Source organism: Engraulis encrasicolus, chromosome 1 (assembly GCF_034702125.1).
Source record: "Engraulis encrasicolus isolate BLACKSEA-1 chromosome 1, IST_EnEncr_1.0, whole genome shotgun sequence".
NCBI lineage: Eukaryota > Metazoa > Chordata > Actinopteri > Clupeiformes > Engraulidae > Engraulis > Engraulis encrasicolus.
In genome coordinates, this window is record NC_085857.1 from 43184986 (window position 1) to 43205512 (window position 20527).

Consider the following 20527-nt stretch of genomic DNA (forward strand, 5'->3'; position numbering starts at 1 on the left):
TATTACATGCGTTGTTGTAGGTCCACATATAGTGCCTGAATTTCCATTCCAAACCTATTTAAACCATGAGCAGCATCTGTGCAACACAAGCTTTATGACCGGCTGCAACAGCGACATTGACAATTATGTAAAAAAAAAATTGCTGGGTTGAAGTCATCAAAACTCACCTGTCTGCCACTCTCCTCTCTCTCTCTCCACAGAGCTGGAGGACATGATCGCCAGCGTGTCCCGGGTCTTCACTGCCGACTCGCTGGAGCACGTGGCCTGCCGTCCTCCTCACGGCCACCCCAAGCCGGAGGTGTGGTGGGAGCGGGAGGGCCAGCGGGTGCCCTCGGAGGGCCGCGTCTACCAGGAGGGCCTCAACCTGGTCTTCCGCCCCACACGCGGCAGCGACTCCGGAGTCTACACCTGCGTGGCCCAGAACAAGGCAGGCACCAGGAAACAGGAGCTCACTGTCACGGTGGCCAGTAAGTAATCCTAATTTGGGCAATTAAAGGAGTATTTTAAAGAAGTAGTTTAGTTTTTTTGATGGACTGATCTGAAGATTTGGAATGGGGTCAAAAGATGCGCTTAAAATGGTTAAAATGCCCTCACTGTGACCAGTAAGTATTCCTGATGATACACAGGGCAAATTGGGCAATATGTCTGGGCAGCGATAAGATGTTTTTCCCCAGCTCAAAAATGTCCCTGTGTATTATTGCCTCAATTATGGCAATGAAATGTTTTAAAGGAGTAGTTTTGTACTTTAATGGAATAGTCTGAAGAGTGGAATGTTCAAAAGAAGATTTCGAGAAAGATCCTGGAAAAGGATGGAGTGATGCTTGTAAAAGTTTCCTTCCCAATTTAATGAGTTAGTTTTGGAGCAGCACTCCCAACTTTTTTTGCATAGGATAAATGGTCTCAAAAAAAACGTACCGTTCCTTAAGAAAATTGTGGCCAAGTGCAACCTGTTTTTGTTTTTGGGCTATTATAGTATGTATCAGATGCTTGACACGAAGCTCAAAACAATGGAATGATCCTGGAATGATCGACCAAATGGATTTAAAAATAGTACAGTAGGAAAAGAGGCTTTTTCCTGAAAAGGTGCTCCGTTGCCACACTTGCCACAAGTTCTATGCCAAAAAAATAAGTTTTTCCAGAAGTTATAAATCTTACACATTCGCTTCGGAGTGCGATTTGTGGTTGGTCAAGTACAAGTCGTATAATGCACATGTTATGCGACTGTATTATCTTTGGAACGGTCATAGCAGTGCTCTCTGTCAGGGCCACATAGAATATCCCTTTCAAACCTTTTAAAGCTGTCCTAATATTTGTATATCATGTTTTTATAATATAGGATAGGTTTTTCTTTCTACCGTTGTAGGAAAACAGAGAACATATTTTTCTCTCTTAACCGCATTGTATTTCATTTGCAGCACCGCCGGTTTGGGTCCAGAAGCCGGAGAGGAGCGAGCTGCATGAGGGTCAGCCAGGCTACCTGCACTGCCATGCCACCGCCAACCCCCAGCCCGAATCCGCCTGGTTCAGAAACCACGCCCCTATCGAAAGTGAAGTAAGGCATCCTCCTTTACTTTGAGGGATTCGCTTCGGCAGCACACATACTAAAATTGGATTCGATACAGAGAAGTTTAGCATGACGCCAGGCAAAATATAGTAACTGTAAGTGGCTTTGGAAGTGTTTGGAAGTGCCGCACACTGGCTCCGACAGCACTGCGGCGCACTTTTGCTTCCGACAGAATTCGGACCCCCAAACCCAATTTCACACGAACATTGCATTGATAGTCAATGGGCGGCGCCGACAAAATAGAACTTGTCTCTAATTGCTATCCGACATCGGCGAATGTCCGCGGACATCGGCGCCAGTGTGCGTGGTTCTATTGAAAACAATGGAATCGAATTTTAGCTGAGCAGTGCTCAGCACTTTGTCGGAGCCGGTGTGCGGAAGCCCTAAGTGTACTGTAGTGTAATGTAATGTAATGTCAGATAACTGTTATGTAAAGAGGAATATGATCACGCTCACATCATTGAACATTAGCAAATATTCTGAGAGGTGTTGTGCTACCACCACTGACCGTCAGCCAGAATTTGGTGTAGAAATCGTGCCAATATCAAAAGTGAGGTATGGCTGAACTTCATATTTCAGAGAATCCATTAATGAGTGTGGGCATTTAAAGGTAACAGTAGAGGCCCCTTTGTTGTCTGGCTTGAGGTCAATTCTCAATTTGTTGCCAAATTATGGTTTAAAAGTGCACCGTGTAATATTTTTAGTAGTTTATTTCCAGAATTCATGCTGCCCATTCACAAATGTTACATTTTTCATGAATACTTACCGCCACCATCAAATTCTAAGTATTCATTATGACGGGGAAAATTGAACTTTTCATACATGAAAAGGGGGATCTTCTCCATTGTCCGCCATTTTGAATTTCCAGAAATCGCCATTTTTAGCTGCAAAACTTACTGTACTTTGATCATACTAGTAAATATAGTTTATTATTTTGTTAATATTCATGAAAAGATCAAATTTGGCAATGGGCAGCCCAGTTTACATGGGCAGCATAGTTACAATACCTACTCTGGCCACCATCTTAGACAGTGCACCTTTAAAGAAGCTGACTGTTCATGAAATGAGTAGAAGACTTCATTATTTCCTATGTGAAGATTTAGTTGAATGGCTTTGAGAAATCCTCTGATATCCGTTTGCTTCTCCAAAGGCAAAGAGTCTGTGTTGTAGGTACTTTTATTTGAACCTTACTTTTCTTGCTTTTTGCTCCCAGGTTCTGATGACTGTTTCTCCCAATTAGATATATAGCATCCAGTCAAAGTCATAGGGGAGAATCCTGACATAGCACTGTATTGATTATTGACATGTTTTTTTCTTCTACAGGATTCCCGCTTTAAGCAGTTTGATAACGGGACTCTGCGCATCAACAGTGTGGAGGTGTATGACAACCACATCCACTACAGCTGCATGGTGAAAAACCAGGCGGGGATGCTGACCGCCGTGGCCAGCGTGTTTGTACTGCGTAAGGATGTTTTGCTCCTCCTACAGACTTTTTTTCAGTATGCATATAAACTAGGGATGCACGATGTATTGGCCAGATGTATCGGTATCGGCCGATATTTGACATTTCTCAACACATCGGACATCGGTCCGATGGGTAAAACTGGGCCGATGTCAACGCCAATGGTTTTTTTTTTTAAATATAAGTTACGGTTCTACAAGATTGGACTTGATGGTGACTTTCATAGTTTGTTTTCGAGGTTGTCTCTATTTTTTTATCTAATTTTATCACAGGGAGTTAAAAGGTGTTTTTGGAAATGTTGCAATGTTTGCATCATTGTCAGTCTGTATTAAATGTCTTTTTAAAAAAAAACAAAAAAAAAACATAGGTATCGGTTAATATCGTGCATCCCTACTATAAACGTATTGATTTGTACTGAGCACGTTCGCTTTTCTGCGTATGTGCGTTGTTCTCTAAAACTCGAACAAGAGTCTATTCTACAGCTGTTCGTGGTCGACTGCTGTGTTTCTCAAGGGGAGCTCTGCAGCTCCCCGAAAAGTGTCAAATGGGTGGGATTAGTTTATTTCAATTTTTTTAATACCAAGGGGGGCGGGTGAGGTCAAGGAGGCGTTTGTTCAAACAAGGTTGAGAACCTCTGGTCTAATGTGTGTTTCTGTGTGGGTGCATGTGTGTGTGTTTCATGTCTGCTTGTCCCACATTTTTTTAATACTAAGGGGGGGGGGGGTGTTGGCAGCAAGCTGAAGATGAGTTCAAAAAAGATTGAGAAGCACTGGTCTAATGTGTGTTTCTGTTTTTGTGTGTGTGCGTGTATGTGTGTGCGTGCATGTGTGTTTCATGTCTGCTTGTCCCATAGAGCGGCTGAAGTTCACCCCCACCCCTCAGCCGTCCCAGTGCCTGGAGCTGGGGAAGGAGGGCAGTGTGACGTGCTCTGCCAGGGGACAGGAGCCACCCACCATCCAGTGGATCAAAACAGGTGACCGTTTGGACCCATAAAGTGATATTGTCCCATTTTTCTGAAATAAGCTTATTTTACACCTTCCCTTCAGTTAAATGTTTGGGCTTTACCTTTCTCCTGTACTTTCAACCATTCTATGGGTATGGCAGTACAAAGGTGACCTCTAAGCTAGCAGTTAACATTGAGTCCTATGAGACCAGCTAGCCGCCCGATCCTCCCCTGTCTCTCTGTCCCATTCGCTTCCTGTCACCATCTTCGACTGTCCTGTCAAATAAAGGCATACAAAAGCCCCTAAAAATATACATATAAAAAATAATGTGGCTATTACATGAACAGTAATGAATGATCATCAGTAGCTTTTGTGTCCCACCTGTGCATGGGCAGTAGTACCGGTAGTAGGCAGTGAATTAGTAACCTGGCCGATTGCATGCATATATAGGCAGCAGGGATCTAAATGAACACCAACCAACAGTCCAAATGCTGGTGAAATTTCATTTTGGCTGGTAGAAAAGAACACTTTGACCCAGTAGTGATGGTGTGTTTGGCTGGTAAAATTTCATCTGTGTTTGGCTAGTAAGATTTCATCTACTAGCCATTTTGGCTGGTGGTGAACAATGTCAATGTTAGGTAGGCAGTCACCGGTAGGCAGTCACCTATGCATAGGGTGACCAGATTTTTGTAGTCTGAAACCGGGACACTTCCTGCGTGACTGAAGCACACTATTTGGCGGGCGGGTCTGGGGGTCCTCCCCCAGGAAAATTTGTACTTTTTAGATGCCATTTCCTGCATTCTAATCAATTTTAGAGGGAGGAATGACAAATCGCAACTGACTCCTTCAGACTTTCTATACAAGCGCTGGATGCCATTAATTGCGGCCGGTAAACATGTAATCGTTTCCATATATTTACCCTGATAGACATGGCGCAATGTAGTGGGTGGCCAAAACTGGGACATATTTGTGTCCCGAGAGGGTTTGCTCGGGACCTGGGACACACAACTCCAAACCGGGACTGTCCCGGTCAAACCGGGACGTCTGTTCACCCTACCTATGCAGAACATGTGTCATGGCATCTGTGGTCATAATAAATGTGCTGTACTATGATCATCAGCATCACCAAAATGGCTAGTAGATTTTAATCTTACTAGCCAAATACGCAATCTTTTAAGCTTTTAAGCTGGTCTTTTCTACCTGCCAAACTGAAATTTCACCAGCATTTGTTTTGGTTGGCTAGCGTTAATTTAGAGCCCACATTAGAAATGTGAACAGTGTGATTATGATCATCCATTTCCGCCTCCCGCCTGCAGATGGCAGCGAGATCCCTCCGTGGGTGAGCCAGAGCGAGGGCACGCTGCAGTTCTCCAAGGTGTTGCCCGGGGACGCGGGAAACTACACCTGCGTGGCCTCCAACAGCATCCAGGGCCAGATCACCGCTGAGGTGGAGATCACCGTCGCAGGTAAGAGGACGAGCGTAGCCAGTGTTGCCAGATTGGGCGGTTACCCGCTCAATTGGGCTGCTTGGGATGGCCGTCTGCGGGTAAAAACTGAAAAAATTGGCCTTTTGGTGTTTTTTTCTGTATTTTTATGTCCGTATAAATCAATAAAAATGTTTTTAATTGGGCAGAATTACGTGCATTTTGGCGGTCTTTGAGAACCTTTTGGGCGGGATTTGATCAGACAAATCTGGCAACACTGAGAGTAGCACCCTTACCAGACACCGTACCGCTACTGCAACGTTGTAATAGTCACTGAAAAAAAAAAAACGGAATTACTATTAGGGCTGGGTATCGCAGCCATGTTCTTGTATCGATTCAATCTCGATTCTTAGGGCTTAGAATCGATTCATCACGATTCAGTTCGATTTGATTCGATTCATTCCGAATCAATTCAATCCGTTCCCTTCTTAGTGCCAGGATTTCCCCCAAATGATGCTGTTCTCTATTTTTATATAAAAATGTCAAAGGGCTGTGGCTTGACAGTGTTAACAGATTGCTACTTTGTAATAAGTAGGCCTAGGCCTAATTGACTAATACCTACGGGGTAGACCTAAATTAAAAGAAAAGAACAAAAAGAAAAAGAACCAAAAAATCGATTTTGTGCCCTGTGAATCGATTATGTGAATTTTAATGAAATCGATCGATTATCGATTAAATCGATTATTTTACCACTATGACAGTGCACAGGGTCTTCAAGTTATACATTATGGCTTGGTCATTGCCATTCTGGTAACAACGTATTTATAACAGGGGGATAGTGTCTTAGGGGGTTAAGCCACATAACTCCAGCCAGCATGTTTGCTTGGATTTTGATTCTGCTGTCCGAAGCCAAATGGCATTGATACCTGGATGTCTTAAGTTTGGGGTCTTTTGATGAGTACTTGGCAAGATGCCCAAGTTGGGCCAGCATAGATAAAGAGGCAATATCACGGAAAAATACTGATTACTGAGGAGAATGGTCAAAGCCCTTGGCAAGGTGCCTATGTTGAATGTAAGAGAAAGCTATAGCCTATATGGTCAATATATGTGTAGTGATGTGTGTAATGTCCTCTGTATTTATGTATGTATGCATGCTACTTGACACCTTAATTTCCCCCTGGGATCAATAAATGATACTCTACTCTACTCTAAAAGTAATTTCTGTATGTGCTGCAAAAATGGTTATGACATGAATGTTGCACCATACCATACCACGGGATACCTTCCGCTAGCGTCCGTCGCCCGTCACCGTCGTCTTGTGTTCCCCAGAGTTTGTGTCGTTTAAGCTGGAGCCGGAGAACACCACCGTGTACCAGGGCCACACCGCCACCCTGCACTGCCAGGCCAGCGGAGACCCCACTCCCCACATCACGTGGAAGAAGAAGGATGCCAGGGCCATCAGAAGCAGGTCAGACTCCAGTTTACATTTCAAGGAGCTTTTAATAAACTGCTACTATGCAACTTTTGGTATGAATTGTATATCAGCAGCATTGTCAGTGAACTAGTCAAGAAAATGAGGACTCCAGGCTCTTCTATTAGATGATTTACCTCTTAACTAAATCTTGTTTACTTGTTTACGAAATCTTGTTAGTATAGGCTTCTGGTAGTCCATGGGAACCAAACCAGACCAATCTTAACTGTCAAGAATTTACATTTTTCTTACAGTCCACTGGCCAATTGAATGCTGATATGTTTATTACCCTGGAAGGAGTCAGTTTAACCATCAAGTGATTTCATTAACCTCTTAAACCACAATCTCAATTCCATCAACAAGATTGCGCCAGAATTCCCAGTGGTAGTTAGTAGAGGTGTAAATAATGAATGTATTAATTCAATCACCTTTGGATTAAAGAATATAAATAGCAATTAATTTGAATCAAGCATTTTATCACATTTTTAGATTCAGGAGGATTGTACAGGTAGCTGTTAATACCTGCTGGGCATTGCTGCCTGTCACACCTCCTCCGGTGCCCATGGGCAGTGCTTAATTTGTAAATCACAAGGTACCGGAACGCAAAACACATATGACACCACAGCGATGATGAGTTGGACAGAGGTCCCGGAACGCACAGAAAAAAACTACATACAATTACGCAAACGAATAAAAACGGGGGGATGCAATTCCCTGCATTTTAACGACATTGAGCATGTCAGCTCATGGAACCATACTTTTGTTTTTTAATACGGTTGGCAATCCAATGGCTAACTACCATAGCCTATTAAATGATGTAATGACAACAACCAATATTTTAGTTTGATCGCTAACTTTATGCTTAGTAGTTTCAGCAAATGCAGTGCATGGAAATTATGCTTTCCACATGAGGTGAAAAGAAACCGAATCGGTTTTCTACTACCCACGGAAAGGACAGCGCATGGCTTTCCAACTGTTATCCTTTCCCCGTATTCACACAACGTTGGCAAATCCACGCTTTGTTGGCGACTTTCTTGCATATAACTTGGCTAATCCGCATGTGCTGTTGCGATATGCCACTTCACTATTTCAAGGGCTCGTGCACTGATGGTAAGCGAGCGGCAGCGAAGACGGCGATGTTCCCTAGACTTGGCTTTTCACACTGACTGTCTGCTCGCGCTGCGGTCCGATTGAAATCCCTCCAGCCAGTGCTTTATTTGGAGCGTGTATGCCATATTTGAATGAAACATCACATTGTCTTTGCTGTTTTCGTGCTCAAATTGACTTGTAAAGCAGCTGTCGGTCCTGGGAGGGAAGGAAACGCGCGCACTAGGCGGAGCGCTCGCCAGCCGTGGAAGATATCATCCTCTCACCTCGGCTATCTATCCTTTTTGCTACATGGCTGATTAATGCACCAAAAGTGGCCCAGGCGCCCGTGCCACTATAAACTAGTATGTCCAAAACCTTGTGTGCCGACCAAAATTTGATGAAAACTTTTAAACAATGTTTGGCACAGCCAGGCTTTCCATCTCATCCGCGCATATGAACAAACAGCGAGGGAGGGGCAACTTCATGTAGCCTACATTTAATCAGATACTCGGGATGGAAATGTAGTAGATCCATAATAGTTATGATCCTTAAATGTGTGGGACACCAATTGTGCTTCCCTCACCAAAATAGCCACGCAAACGCTGGACTTCTCCTACTGCAATACGTGGAGAGGTCGCCACTTCAGAAGCCTCTCCCTTTCACTCAAACAAAGACACTCTCACTATGTCGAATGTCATATATGATTAACTGTTGCATGCCCCTGCGTCGCGATTATAAAATATGATGTCGATCTTTTTTTTAAGTCGGTGCGCGTTGCCTTCAGCTCTACCATATTGTAACGTGCAGCCGACTGTAGGCTATTTTAAAGTTTAAAAGGTTATGAGTTGGTTTAGCCTTTGTTACCTTTCCAAATATGAATAAAACCACTGACCAACACAAAAGAAATAACTTAGATCAACACAACGAATATCTTTTTTCTTTTTTTAGTAGTGCACTTTTGCAAACCCTTGTTTGCAGACTCTCGCGCTCGGTCTCAATTTGGAACAGCGCACATCAGTGTCTACTGTCTAGCTTTCGCGATTCAGAAATGGTGATCTTCTCGGCGCGCACACTTCATGGTTCCTTCTCGCTTGCTCACTCGTGGTTGTTGCGATCCTGACAGTCTCAAACCCAATTTATAGGCTGCACGGTGAGATGGGAAATGTAGCCTAGTGAACATGGCATGATGCTGCGCTCTCACTCCTGAGGAGGCAGAGGTAGTCCGTTATAAAAGGCTATAGGCCTATATATATTTTATTAATTCACGGGAGGTGCCGGATCAGCCAAAATAAGTCCCGGAACACAGGGGGGTCAAAATTACGAGGTGGGGGATCCTGTTCCGGCATATTCCGGTTCAAATTAAGCACTGCCCATGGGTCAGCGAGAGAAAATAAGACTTGTGACACAAACATCTTTATTGTATCAATTACTAGACAAACATAGGGAATACACAATCATAATGCATGCACAGTAGGTGCCTTCCTCAACCACCTTAGCAGGTAGCTGTAGCCTTACGCCTGAAGCAGATGTCGTCAGGTGGTGTCCAGCCTTCTCTGCGGTGTTTCGGCCCTGAACCACAACACCGCCATCTCCAGCCGGTGGGCCGACAGTGAGTGGCCAGTCTCACTGCCCATCTGCTCCTGGCGTACAGCTCACACCAACAATACATACGTTCCATACATTTGATAAGCATAAAAAAATAAAGTAAATAAATAGCAGGTATTACATTTAATTTAATTAAAACATTGAGATTTGGGAGGGAAACGCTGCTTATCGATTTATCGTAAGTTGATCAATACGGTCAACTAACTATTAATGAATCCATCTATAACTTGCATCCCTAGTAGTTAGACATGAATGTGTGTCTGGTTTCCTGGTCTGCTCTGCAGGCATCAGACCATGTCCAACGGCTCGCTGGTGATCTACGACGTGGGCATGGAGGACACCGGGAGCTACATCTGCATCGCCGGGAACAAGTGCAACATCGGCCACATATCAGCAGAGCTCTACGTTGTCGGTAAGGCATGGCATTCATTCAAGTGGACGGTCCTTTTCCTTTTTTTTTGGGCCGTATTTTTGAGGTCAACAACCAGAGCAAAGTGGAGTCGTAGCAACGTTTAAGGCACTTGCCGTCCCATATTATAGGCTACTGCTTTAAGTTGTGGACGCATCCTTTTTTCTTTTTGTAAGACATGACTCTTCATGCAGTTGATGAAGACTCAGACTTTCTCTTGGTAAACCTTCCGGTTGTAGCTAAACTTATTTGACCAATTCATTGTGATACTATGCAACTCAATACTTCTAAAATCAAACGCATTTGACCAGTTCGTTGTGATACTATGCAACTCAATACTTCTAAAATCAAACGCATTTGACCAATTAGTTGTGATACTATGCAACTCAATACTTCTAAAATCAAACGCATTTGACCAATTCGTTGTGAAACTATGCAACTTTTGGGTTTGAATTGTATGTCAACAGCATTGTCACTGAACTAGTGCTTGTTTTCCGACCCCCAGAGAAGCCTGCACACCACTCGCTGTAGGCGGAGAAGAGGCGGAGCTGCCTAATACTTCTAAAATCAAACGCATTTCACCAATTCATTGTATGTTTATTTTGTTATCCACCACAGAGAAGCCTGTGCACCACTCTCTGGAGGTGGAGAGGACGCCGTACAAGATGATCCAGACAGTGGGGCTGTCGGTGGGGGCGGCGGTGGCCTACATCATCATCGTGCTGGGCCTCATGCTCTACTGCAAGAGGAGACGCAACGCCAAGCGCCTGCAGAAGGGAAGCGGGGAGGGAGGAGAGGAGGCCGAGACCGAGTGCCTCAATGGTGAAGAACATTTTGATTACATATTACAACTAGAAATGCACTCGGACAGTTTGATAGAACATTTGACCATGTTACACCCTTTTTTTTGTGATTAACTTTTTATTAGGTTTTTAGTAAACACAAAAACAAAAACATAAAACAAACACACAAACACGCAAACAAACAAACCGTCATCCTTATAACATGAAGTCACACCCTATTTTTTAAAAAGTCTTTCTGCCTTCTTTTTGCGGAATTAGAAACTGGAATGTCAAAATTAGCCCTGTCCCGATAGCCTAGTAAACCAGCGCCACCCACTGGACGCCAAACATTTTTGGCTGGTGAGTGGGTCTGGCCTCGGATCGAAAACATTTCGAACACTGTGCCCTGAGTCTGGCAAAACCGATCACAACACAGAGATTTGGATTCTGATTCAGATTTTGAATCAAAGTGGGTGGGGTTTTGAGGGAGTGACGCCGAAGCTCGCAACACCGTTGGGAAAGCACATCAACGGCTGATTGGTCAGAACGCCGGCATGGTTTGAAAAAAACAACAGGTTGTTCTCATCAACAATCTTCGGATGTATCGTTCATCGGGGCCAGACTAAATTACACATCCAGTCTCACATTTAGGCTGGTTTATCAGGCTATTATCCCAAGGTAAACAATAGGTTTCATTTAGTAATGCACTGATCACACATACTGTAATAATAGTACATAGTATGAAACACATGGTGCACATATTCCAACACATAGTGCAAACGCATGCAGAAGGGTAGTAGTTCTATGTCTGCAGTGTGTAGACATTTAATGATGTATCACGTACACATACAGCTGTTCATAGTGCTATAGAACAATATTGTAGCACTCAAAACAATACCAGACCCATAATGTACACATTTAGTACACTCAAGATAAAAAGTGTTAAGTTTGATACACCTTCCTTAAATAAAAAATAAAAACTGCTCCCTGTCTGCTCCCCCAGTCCATGGTAGTTGTAAGCAGGGCTCTAAATTAACTTTTTTCATCAGCATCCAAAATGGCTAATAGATTTAATCTTACTAGCCAAACACACTCACTAATGGGTCAAAGTGGCTAGTAAGTTGGTTTTGCTTCTACTAGCCAAACTGAAATTTGGTTGTAATACTGTTGCTGTTTCCCTCCTTTCTCTGCAGGGGGCGCCAGTGTTCAGCAGAATGGCCAGACCACGGCCCAGATCCAGGAGGAGGTAGCCCTGGGCAACATGGCTGCGCCGGGCAACGCCAACAAGCGCCACAGCACCCACGACAAATTCCACTTCCCCCGCTCCAACCTCACCAACATCACAACTCTAGGTACTATTTTTATTGTTTATTTTTAACAGTACGGTTTGCAAGCATAGGCCCTCTCAAAGTGAGGAGGGTTGTAAGGTAGGTTGGGATGAGTCAGAAAAAATTGCACTCTCTCACCAACATCACAACACTAACTACGGTGTGCAAGCATAGGCCCTCTCAAACTTAAAGGACCAGTTCAGTCAATTTCTATATGCTGTTGTATTGCTCAGGCTACCCTTGACTTGTCAGTATCCAGTGATGCCACATTTTTCCTTCTCAGCCCTTTCCGAGATATGAGCTATTCTAATGGGGGCAGCGTTTGTTTACTTTTTATTTTTTTTTTAATGAACATAGGCCTACTCCAAATATTTTCCCTAAAGGTACCGCTGTTTGCTAATTGCCTGCTGATGTTGTATAACCTTTTGGATGTTTTTTGGTAATAAATAAAACTGTTTACAAAAAAAAAAAAAAAATTGTAAACAAACGCTGCCCCCATTACAATGACCAGGATCTCGGAAAAGGCTGAAGAAGAGAAAAAAAAAGTCTCAGGTACTGACAATTCCGGGGTAGTGTGAACTGCATGTTGAAATTGACTGAACTGGTCCTTTAAGAGAGTTGTAAGTTGCTGTCTTTGGGTGTAGGTCGGTTGGGATGAGGTAGAAAAACTACACTCTCTAGCTTCATTCTCTTTCCTAAAAAGTGTATTGCACCATGTCCTGGTTACAGAGATGTGTACTGTATGGGCAATGCATGAATGGATATATTTTAAATCGTTCCCCATAGAGACCATAATTTTAAGGAACTCGATCCACGTCAGTCATTTTTTAAAGGCTCAGGTGTTTTTGACAAAAGTGTGGCATTTTTTGTAACCCTTGTAAGGTGTTCGGGTCATTTTGACCCGCCTTTTGAGTTTTTGTCCTTGAGAAAAACTGTATCAGTTATTATTCTTTCGCACTGAGATTCACTGTCTTTGGTTCATTTTCAGTGAGGAACATGAATCTGAAAAAATAAATAGTGACCCCCCCTGCACATTTCTATTACACATGAGGTGTTCCCGGGTCATTTTGACCCGTATCACTTGGGGGGGCTTATACATCAATATTTTCTAAACTTCCTGATACAACAGTGATCACATGTTGAGTAGACAAGGCATAGGGTGAAGTATGTGGAAAAAGGAGTGCAGATATTGTTTGGTCCTTCAGTTGTGCATCAATGTTTCAACCTTGTGCGATAAGAGCACTAGTGGTTCAATCCGAGAGCTTGGATTGAGTTTACTCTCTTTCTTCACCGTCTCCTTATCTTTTTCTCTGTGTATCTCACACTCTCAAAAACATAAATAGAAACAGAAACAGAAATTCACATGCAGGGTGAGGGGAACATGAGGATGAATATGAAATATGTTTTTTTTTTTTTTCATTTTTCTTTATTTTTCTATATATATATATATACCTTCTATGTAACCAAAACACAAACACCTTACAAGGGTTAAATTAATATTAGGTCCACCATCTAGTACTATACTGTGATTGTATGGCCAAAAAAAATCCCTCAACCATCAAATAACCAATCCAACCTCAATCACATTACAACAATATTAATGATAAGTCTATTTGGTGATCTTGGTATATCACCAACATATACAATTATTGGTGTGACTTTGTCCTCATCATGAAACTGTAGGCATACTGTCTGGATTGGTCACTGTAGTTTAAGAAGCACGCAGTACATTCAGGTGATCTACATTTCTTTTTTAAAGTATTTTTTGGGGGCTTTTTGGCCTTTATTATTAGAGGAAACGATTGGGAGAGAAAGATGGGGCAGGGCCGGGAAATGACCCCAGCCGGACTCGAACTGGGGTCCCCGTGGGCAATGCAAGTCCAAATGTGGGGGGCTTAGCGCGCTGCGCCAAAGCAGGTTGTAGAACTCTATAGGCCTGGCCATATTGGGTTTTGTGTGTTTTTAATGTGTGTCTACATGTGGATTGTGGAGAAGTGTCACGCAAGACAAATTTCTGTGCAAACCGACAATAAAGTTTATCTTATCTTATCTTGTCTTCTCTTATCTTAGAAATCTCTAAGCTTGAATTTTTTTCACAGATGAAAGAGTTTCTTTCGTGTTCTTTTTTTGTGAGAAAATATAAAAGGGGAACACATCCAAAGAGATGTGGGGTGAATATTTTTAGTGCCACTGTGTGTCCAATTTGCATCACATGGGAATAATAAAATTAGAACTGGGTCCACTTAGCCACTGCACCTAAGCCAAGAGTCAGAATAGGGAGTGGACTGCCCTACACTGAGACACAGGTCCCTGGCTCTTGGTCTTACAGACTGATTTTTTTTTAATTATTTTTTTTTAAAGATTTTTTCTTTTTATGATAGGACAGTGAATGTGGTGACAGGAAGCGAGCGGGGAGAGAGAGACAGGGAAGGGCCGGCAAAGGACCCGGGCCGGGAATCTAACCTGGGTCGGGAATCTAACCTGGGTCAGCCGCATGGTAGACGAGTGCCCTACCGGCTGGCCTCAGCAGGGCCTACAGAGAGAATTTCAGTACTGACATTTTATCCTCATTCATAAGTTAAGATGGAGTTTGGCAAGGTGATTTTAGCCAATGACGTTAAGCACATGTCAGGGTGAGAACCACATCTAATGCCACTATTGTATGATTTTGTCGTTGTTTTAGTGGATTATTTAAGAGGCATATTCATTTCAGTACATTGATTACCGATGACTAGTTCATTTGTAGGCATCCCTGGCTCCTATGTTCCCCCGGCCAGTTTTGAAAATCAGGTTAGGGATGGTTTTTGGTCAAGGAACAGTGAAACATTTGCCGGTGCTCACATTAACATTAAGTTGTATAATGTGACACTTTCAAACCACGGAAATTATCCACCAAAGGCCGTCCAGTGAACATGATGACGCAAATGTATGTGAGGATGATGGAAAGAAATAATTGATTGACTAACATCAATGTTTTTGACAGGTTTTCTTGCTCTGCAGGAAAGGGAGAGATGGGGGGGGGAGGCACACAAGGGTATTCCAAGAAGCTGATGGAGTGGTAAACCAGGTTAAGTTAACTTTGAGGTAAATCTTCTAATAGAAGAGCCTGGAGTTCTCATTTTCTTAATTAAATGACAACTGTGGTTAACCTAACCTGGATAACTACTGAACCAGCTTCTTGGACCAATGCCCTGACATTTTGTACTAACATAGACTATTTGTTGTGTTTTTTTCTGCAGGTAAGGTAGAGTTTGCTGGAGTGTCCCTAGCCAATCCAAATCTATAAGAGAATGATCACAGGGCAGATGTCCTGATATTGTCTACCACATCACATTACATTACATTACACTTAGCAGACTCTTTTTTTTTTTTTCATCCAAAGCGATTTACACTAATTTCAAGTACAGGGTATTGGTTACAGTCCCTGGAGCAGTGTGGCGTTAGGTGCCTTGCTCAAGGGCACCTCAGCCATAGAGTTTGGTGGGGAGTGCTGGTAAGGGTGGATATCAAACCTGCAATAATCTGATCTAAAGCCTATCTCCTTAACCACTAGGCCACGACCAGGGCTGGATTAAGATGGCCTAGGGCCCTTAGGCTACAGGTTTCTGTGGGCCCCCCGTAAAATCAATTTTGCGACAGATTTACATAGACGGTGTCATAATTAGGAGCTAGAGATTAAGGATAACATGGCTACCAACTGAATTTAACATGACAAATGAATTTGACCACATTGCATGTCGTCACAGTTCTGCTATTTTTCACTTTTGGCCAATCAGGCCCCCCCTGGCAGGTGGGGGCCCCTAGGCTGCAGCCATATCTAGCCTGTGCTTTAATCCGGCCCTGGCCACGACTTCCCCATATTGCCTATTGACTATTTGTTGTTTTCCTCTGCAGGTAAGGGAGAGTTCGGCGAGGTGTTCCTGGCCAAGGCTAAGCTCGGCGGGGAGGACGACCCGGAGGTGGCGGTGCTGGTGAAGAGTCTTGTGACGCGAGACGAGCAGCTGCAGCTGGAGTTCCGGCGGGAGGCCGACATGTTCGCCAAGCTCTGCCACCACAACATCACGCGCATACTGGGCATGTGCAGGGAGGCGGAGCCATACTACATGCTCTTGGAGTACCCTGATATGGTGAGAGCATGAATGGAATAACAAAACTAGATAAACGCTCAGAGAGCGCACTGCCGCCCTCTGGTGGACAGAAACACACGTGCGCAACAAACAAAACGTACACACAGCAAACTCGGAGATCACATAACCCCCTTGGCGGAGGTAATGAATGCATTGTGAATATAATATCAATAAATAACATTTGAATGCAGAAGATCATTTATGTCTGTGCAAAGCACCTTTCATAAAAAATGTTGTTGTTGATGGTGAGTATGAATCTAGTAATAACATGAAATGGAATTATGAATATAATTTGAATAAAATAAATAGCATTGTTAAGATATTGATTATATGCATTTTAGTACATTTTGTAGCTTTACTGAACTGTAGCTCGTTTTTCATCATGGCAAAGGACAGAGTAATTGAATGCTACAGTAAAACAGAGGCTTATGAATGACACTTTCACTGATCACATCATTGGTATATTATTGAACTGCCACTGATCACATCATTGGTATATTATTGAATTGCCAGATGTTTTGGTATCCTGCTGACTTTGACTCCTGGTATTCTTTCATTCCAGGGTGACCTGAAGCAATACTTGAAAAACTCCAAATCAGAAAATGAGAAAGTGAAGCTTCTCAGTACAAAGCAGAAAGTGAGTACAGCGTCTTATCTTTTTATCTTTTTATCTTTTTTTAATATATATATTTTTTAACAAATATACGCCCTTTTACCGTTACTTTTCTGACACCTATCTTGACGCCATTTTGGATTTTCTTGTACAGGTGTCCATTTGTCTGCAAGTGGCGAAGGGGATGGAACATCTCTCTAACCAACGTTTTGTGCACAAAGACTTGGCCACTAGGAATTGCCTCATCAGTTCCAAACGCCATGTCAAAATATCATCTCTACACCTCAGCAAAGATGTGTACCAGAGGTACGGCCTTTTTTTTTAGAAAGTGCACTCAACTCCCAACTGTTTCTTACAAGGTCTTCGGGTGCGAGCAAATGGCAAAGTTTATTTTTAGTTAAAAAAAAAAAAAAAAGCCGCACACTCGGGTGTAATTCTTGTAGTTTTAATCCAGTGGATTAGCATGACAGACTGACGTTTCGCCCTAAGCCTTCTTCAGCGTCTTACCACAGGTACAGTCCATTCTTTTTAAAAAATATATATATTTTTAGGGACTTTTATTCCTTTATTGACAAGACTGTGTGAGAGAGACAGGAAGCAAGTGGGAGAGAGAGATGGGGAAGGATCGGGAAATCCTCAAAATCGAACCCAGGTCCCCGGTGTAGCAGAGCAGTGCCCTACCATGTGAGCCACAGCAGGGCCGCTACAATCCATTCCCAGTTCTGCCAGTTGTCTGTGACACTTGATTCATTTGGATGACTTGATATGACCTACTATAGCTCTTACTTCATGGTGAGGGCTTAAAGGGGTATGCCACTATTTTGGGGCTTGATACAGTTAAAATCGTTGGCTGGGGTTTATAAAGGTGGTAACGTGTCTTATTTTTCATGTTAAGCATTGTCTTGCTTTAAGACAAGTTAAAAGAGGGAATATGTCGCTAAGCTAGTGAAAGTCAATGGATCCGTGCAGCATTGTAGCATGCTACACGGATCCATTGACTTTCACTAGCTTAGCGACATGCTCCCTCTTTTAACTTGTCTTAAAGCAAGACAACGGCTTACATGAAAAATAAGACACTTTACCATCTTAATAAACCCTGGCCAACAATTTTAACTGTATTAAGCCCCAAAATAGTGGCATACCCCTTTAAAAGTTGGGTTAGGTTTAGGGCAACATCCTTTCACGTGTATTGAATTTGAAAATAGATCTCTACTGTTGACTGGCGTGGTTTGTTAGTGCGTCTTTTCTAGCAAGTACCACAAATCCAGCATATTTGCTTTGGGGCCATATTGACTTTTAAAATAAGTATATGCCATTGCCGTATCCTTGAAAAGATAATTGAAATTAAAAAGCATCATGTTTCTCTGTTGTTAACCAACACACCCGTTTGCATCATGTGTATGCTTTATACTGTATGTAAATGTTGTGCTATCGTTTTAGTTTGCTGCCATTTAACATCAAAGGGCCACAATGGAAATCAGCTTCCGAGCTTTATTTTGTTACCCTGACTCTCTTTTTTTTGTTTTTTTTTATGTGGTGCGGTTTAGATGGAACTTAATGATGTATTTAGTCCATCCATTGGTCTGTCCACCGTGACGCGTTTTCCCAATCATTGAAAACTGTTTGCACCCATCGTTGTCTGCCTGTCGGACTTGTTTATATAAGAACTGAGATTGTCAATAAAATCATTCATTCATTCATGCTGTCCTTCCCATAGTGAGTACCATCACTACCGGCAGAACTGGATCCCCCTGCGCTGGCTTCCCTCTGAGGCCGTCTTTGAGGACGACTTCTCCACCAAGTCAGACGTGTGGGCCTTCGCCGTGCTCGCCTGGGAGGTCTTCAGCTTTGGAGAACTTCCATACACGGATTTGTCTGATGAGAAAGTCCTTGAGGGTAAGAGCATTCTTTTAAATGTTCTTATTAAGAGTTTCTATATTGTTATAACAACTCTTTCTGCTGTTTTTTTTTTTAATACAAAATGCATGAATGCTTAAATTTTGTATTATGATTTCACTATTTAAATGTCTATGGTGGAACTGACTTCAAGACTTAATTTTCCAGAATGTGGACAGTAAAGTATTCATGTTCATATTCATATTCGTATTTGCAGATCTTCAGGAGGGGAAGCTGAAGTTGTCCCCGCCTCACGGCTGCCCGTCGCGTGTCTATAAGCTGATGATGAAATGCTGGGCCCCCAGCCCTAAAGACAGGCTCTCCTTCAGCGACATCGTCACCGCACTCAGCGATCTGCCCTCCGAAAGCAAGGTCTAGGGTGGCTGTGAGGGTTGGTGTGTGTGTGTGTGTGTGTGTGTGTGTGTGTGTGTGTGTGTGTGTGTGTGTGTGTGTGTGTGTGTGTGTGTGCGTGTGTGTGTGTGTGTGCGTGTGTGTGCGTGTCAACGTGTGCGTGCGTGCGTGCGTGCGTGCGTGGTTGTTTGCATGCTTAGCTGTATGTATGTACGTGTGCGCATACTGGTACAAGTGTTTTGCCTGCGTGTGTGTGCCTGCGTGTGTGTGTGTGTGTGTGTGTGTGTGTGTGTGTGTGTGTGTGTGTGTGTGTGTGTGTGTGTGTGTGTGTGTGTCTGACCTGTCTGTCTGTCTGTCTGTCTTTCTATCTGGGTTGTCTACAATGGAATAACCCCTCCCCACTCCCCCTCACCCACCAAAATAATGTGATATTTTGTTTTCATAAGTCATGTTGTGGGGTGATTTTAGATGTATCGGCCTAGAAGATGCCATTAACAAACTTGTTTTTTTTGTTTTTGATATTTTTCACTTATGTGAAACTGATATTATAAATTATCTCAGCAGTTCAAGTGAGGATCGTTGATGTTGTTGCTGGGGTGTGTGACACACCATGTAAAGACCATGCACTGATCGCAGGCCTTCAATGCCTGGTGTTTTCAGGATTTCTTGTTTTATCATTATTTTGTACAGAAGGGTACTATTTTGTATTGTATACGTTTTTATACGGTTTAAACATTTTTATTTTGCATAGAATAGCCTAATTCACCGGGAAAAAATGTGTAAATAAAAATGGTGTAGTTAGTAACTGAACTCTTAAAACCCAAGTGCCTGTTTCAATGAAGAAAATGTCTATTGTAGCATAGGCCTATAAACTGTCAAAACAACATGCTGTACTTTTATGCATTTTGTATTTTTTACATGATTTTTAAATTTTTTATAGTGTGTGCCATTTATTTTTTAACATATAAACCTATGTTTGATACATTCACTAATATAATTGTAGGCTTCCAGCTACCACCTGCAGCCGGAAAGCTTTGATGACCTAGCCAGGAGCTTTTCTGTTGATAGACCTACAATAAAAGTGCAAAGCCCAAATGAACAATTTGTCCTGTTTTGTTTCTATTTGATTACCTTTTATCCACCCTTTTTTGATTGTCAGAATGTCAGAACAAAAATGAACAAAAGTGGTTTCAGGCAGAGGTAAATGCTCACTTTGCAATAATTTTCTTCTGTACTGCAATATCAAAGCCATTGCAACGCCACAGAGGCATACCGAGGGGTCTAGGGCTATGTTAAAAGTATAAAAGTAAAAGTATGTAGGACAGAACTACTTTGCAGATGCAGGATGCCTTGTCAGAGCACCCACGGCGATGATTAATTTGAGGACAGCAGAGCATCAATGAGGATGGCATGCCATGCACTGCGCGTCCATGCGTAATGGTAACGCCCAGCCAATAGATGG

The 20527-nt window shown here is 42.7% G+C and overlaps 1 protein-coding gene across 1 annotated transcript in view; it reads left to right on the forward strand.

Annotated features, from left to right (window-relative positions):
- The window catches only part of ptk7a (protein tyrosine kinase 7a), a 39339-nt gene extending 19186 nt beyond the window's left edge, over positions 1–20153 (forward strand). The window contains exons 7-20 of the mRNA XM_063209304.1: positions 201–467; positions 1416–1552; positions 2888–3026; positions 3880–3999; positions 5287–5436; positions 6724–6862; positions 9844–9971; positions 10587–10790; positions 11944–12102; positions 15973–16205; positions 16768–16842; positions 16973–17124; positions 18536–18714; positions 18932–20153. Of these exons, the coding sequence (XP_063065374.1) occupies positions 201–467; positions 1416–1552; positions 2888–3026; positions 3880–3999; positions 5287–5436; positions 6724–6862; positions 9844–9971; positions 10587–10790; positions 11944–12102; positions 15973–16205; positions 16768–16842; positions 16973–17124; positions 18536–18714; positions 18932–19092 (2243 nt within the window). The 3' untranslated portion in view covers positions 19093–20153. The remainder of the gene's footprint in view (positions 1–200; positions 468–1415; positions 1553–2887; positions 3027–3879; positions 4000–5286; positions 5437–6723; positions 6863–9843; positions 9972–10586; positions 10791–11943; positions 12103–15972; positions 16206–16767; positions 16843–16972; positions 17125–18535; positions 18715–18931) is intronic.
- The last annotated feature ends 374 nt before the right edge of the window (positions 20154–20527 follow it).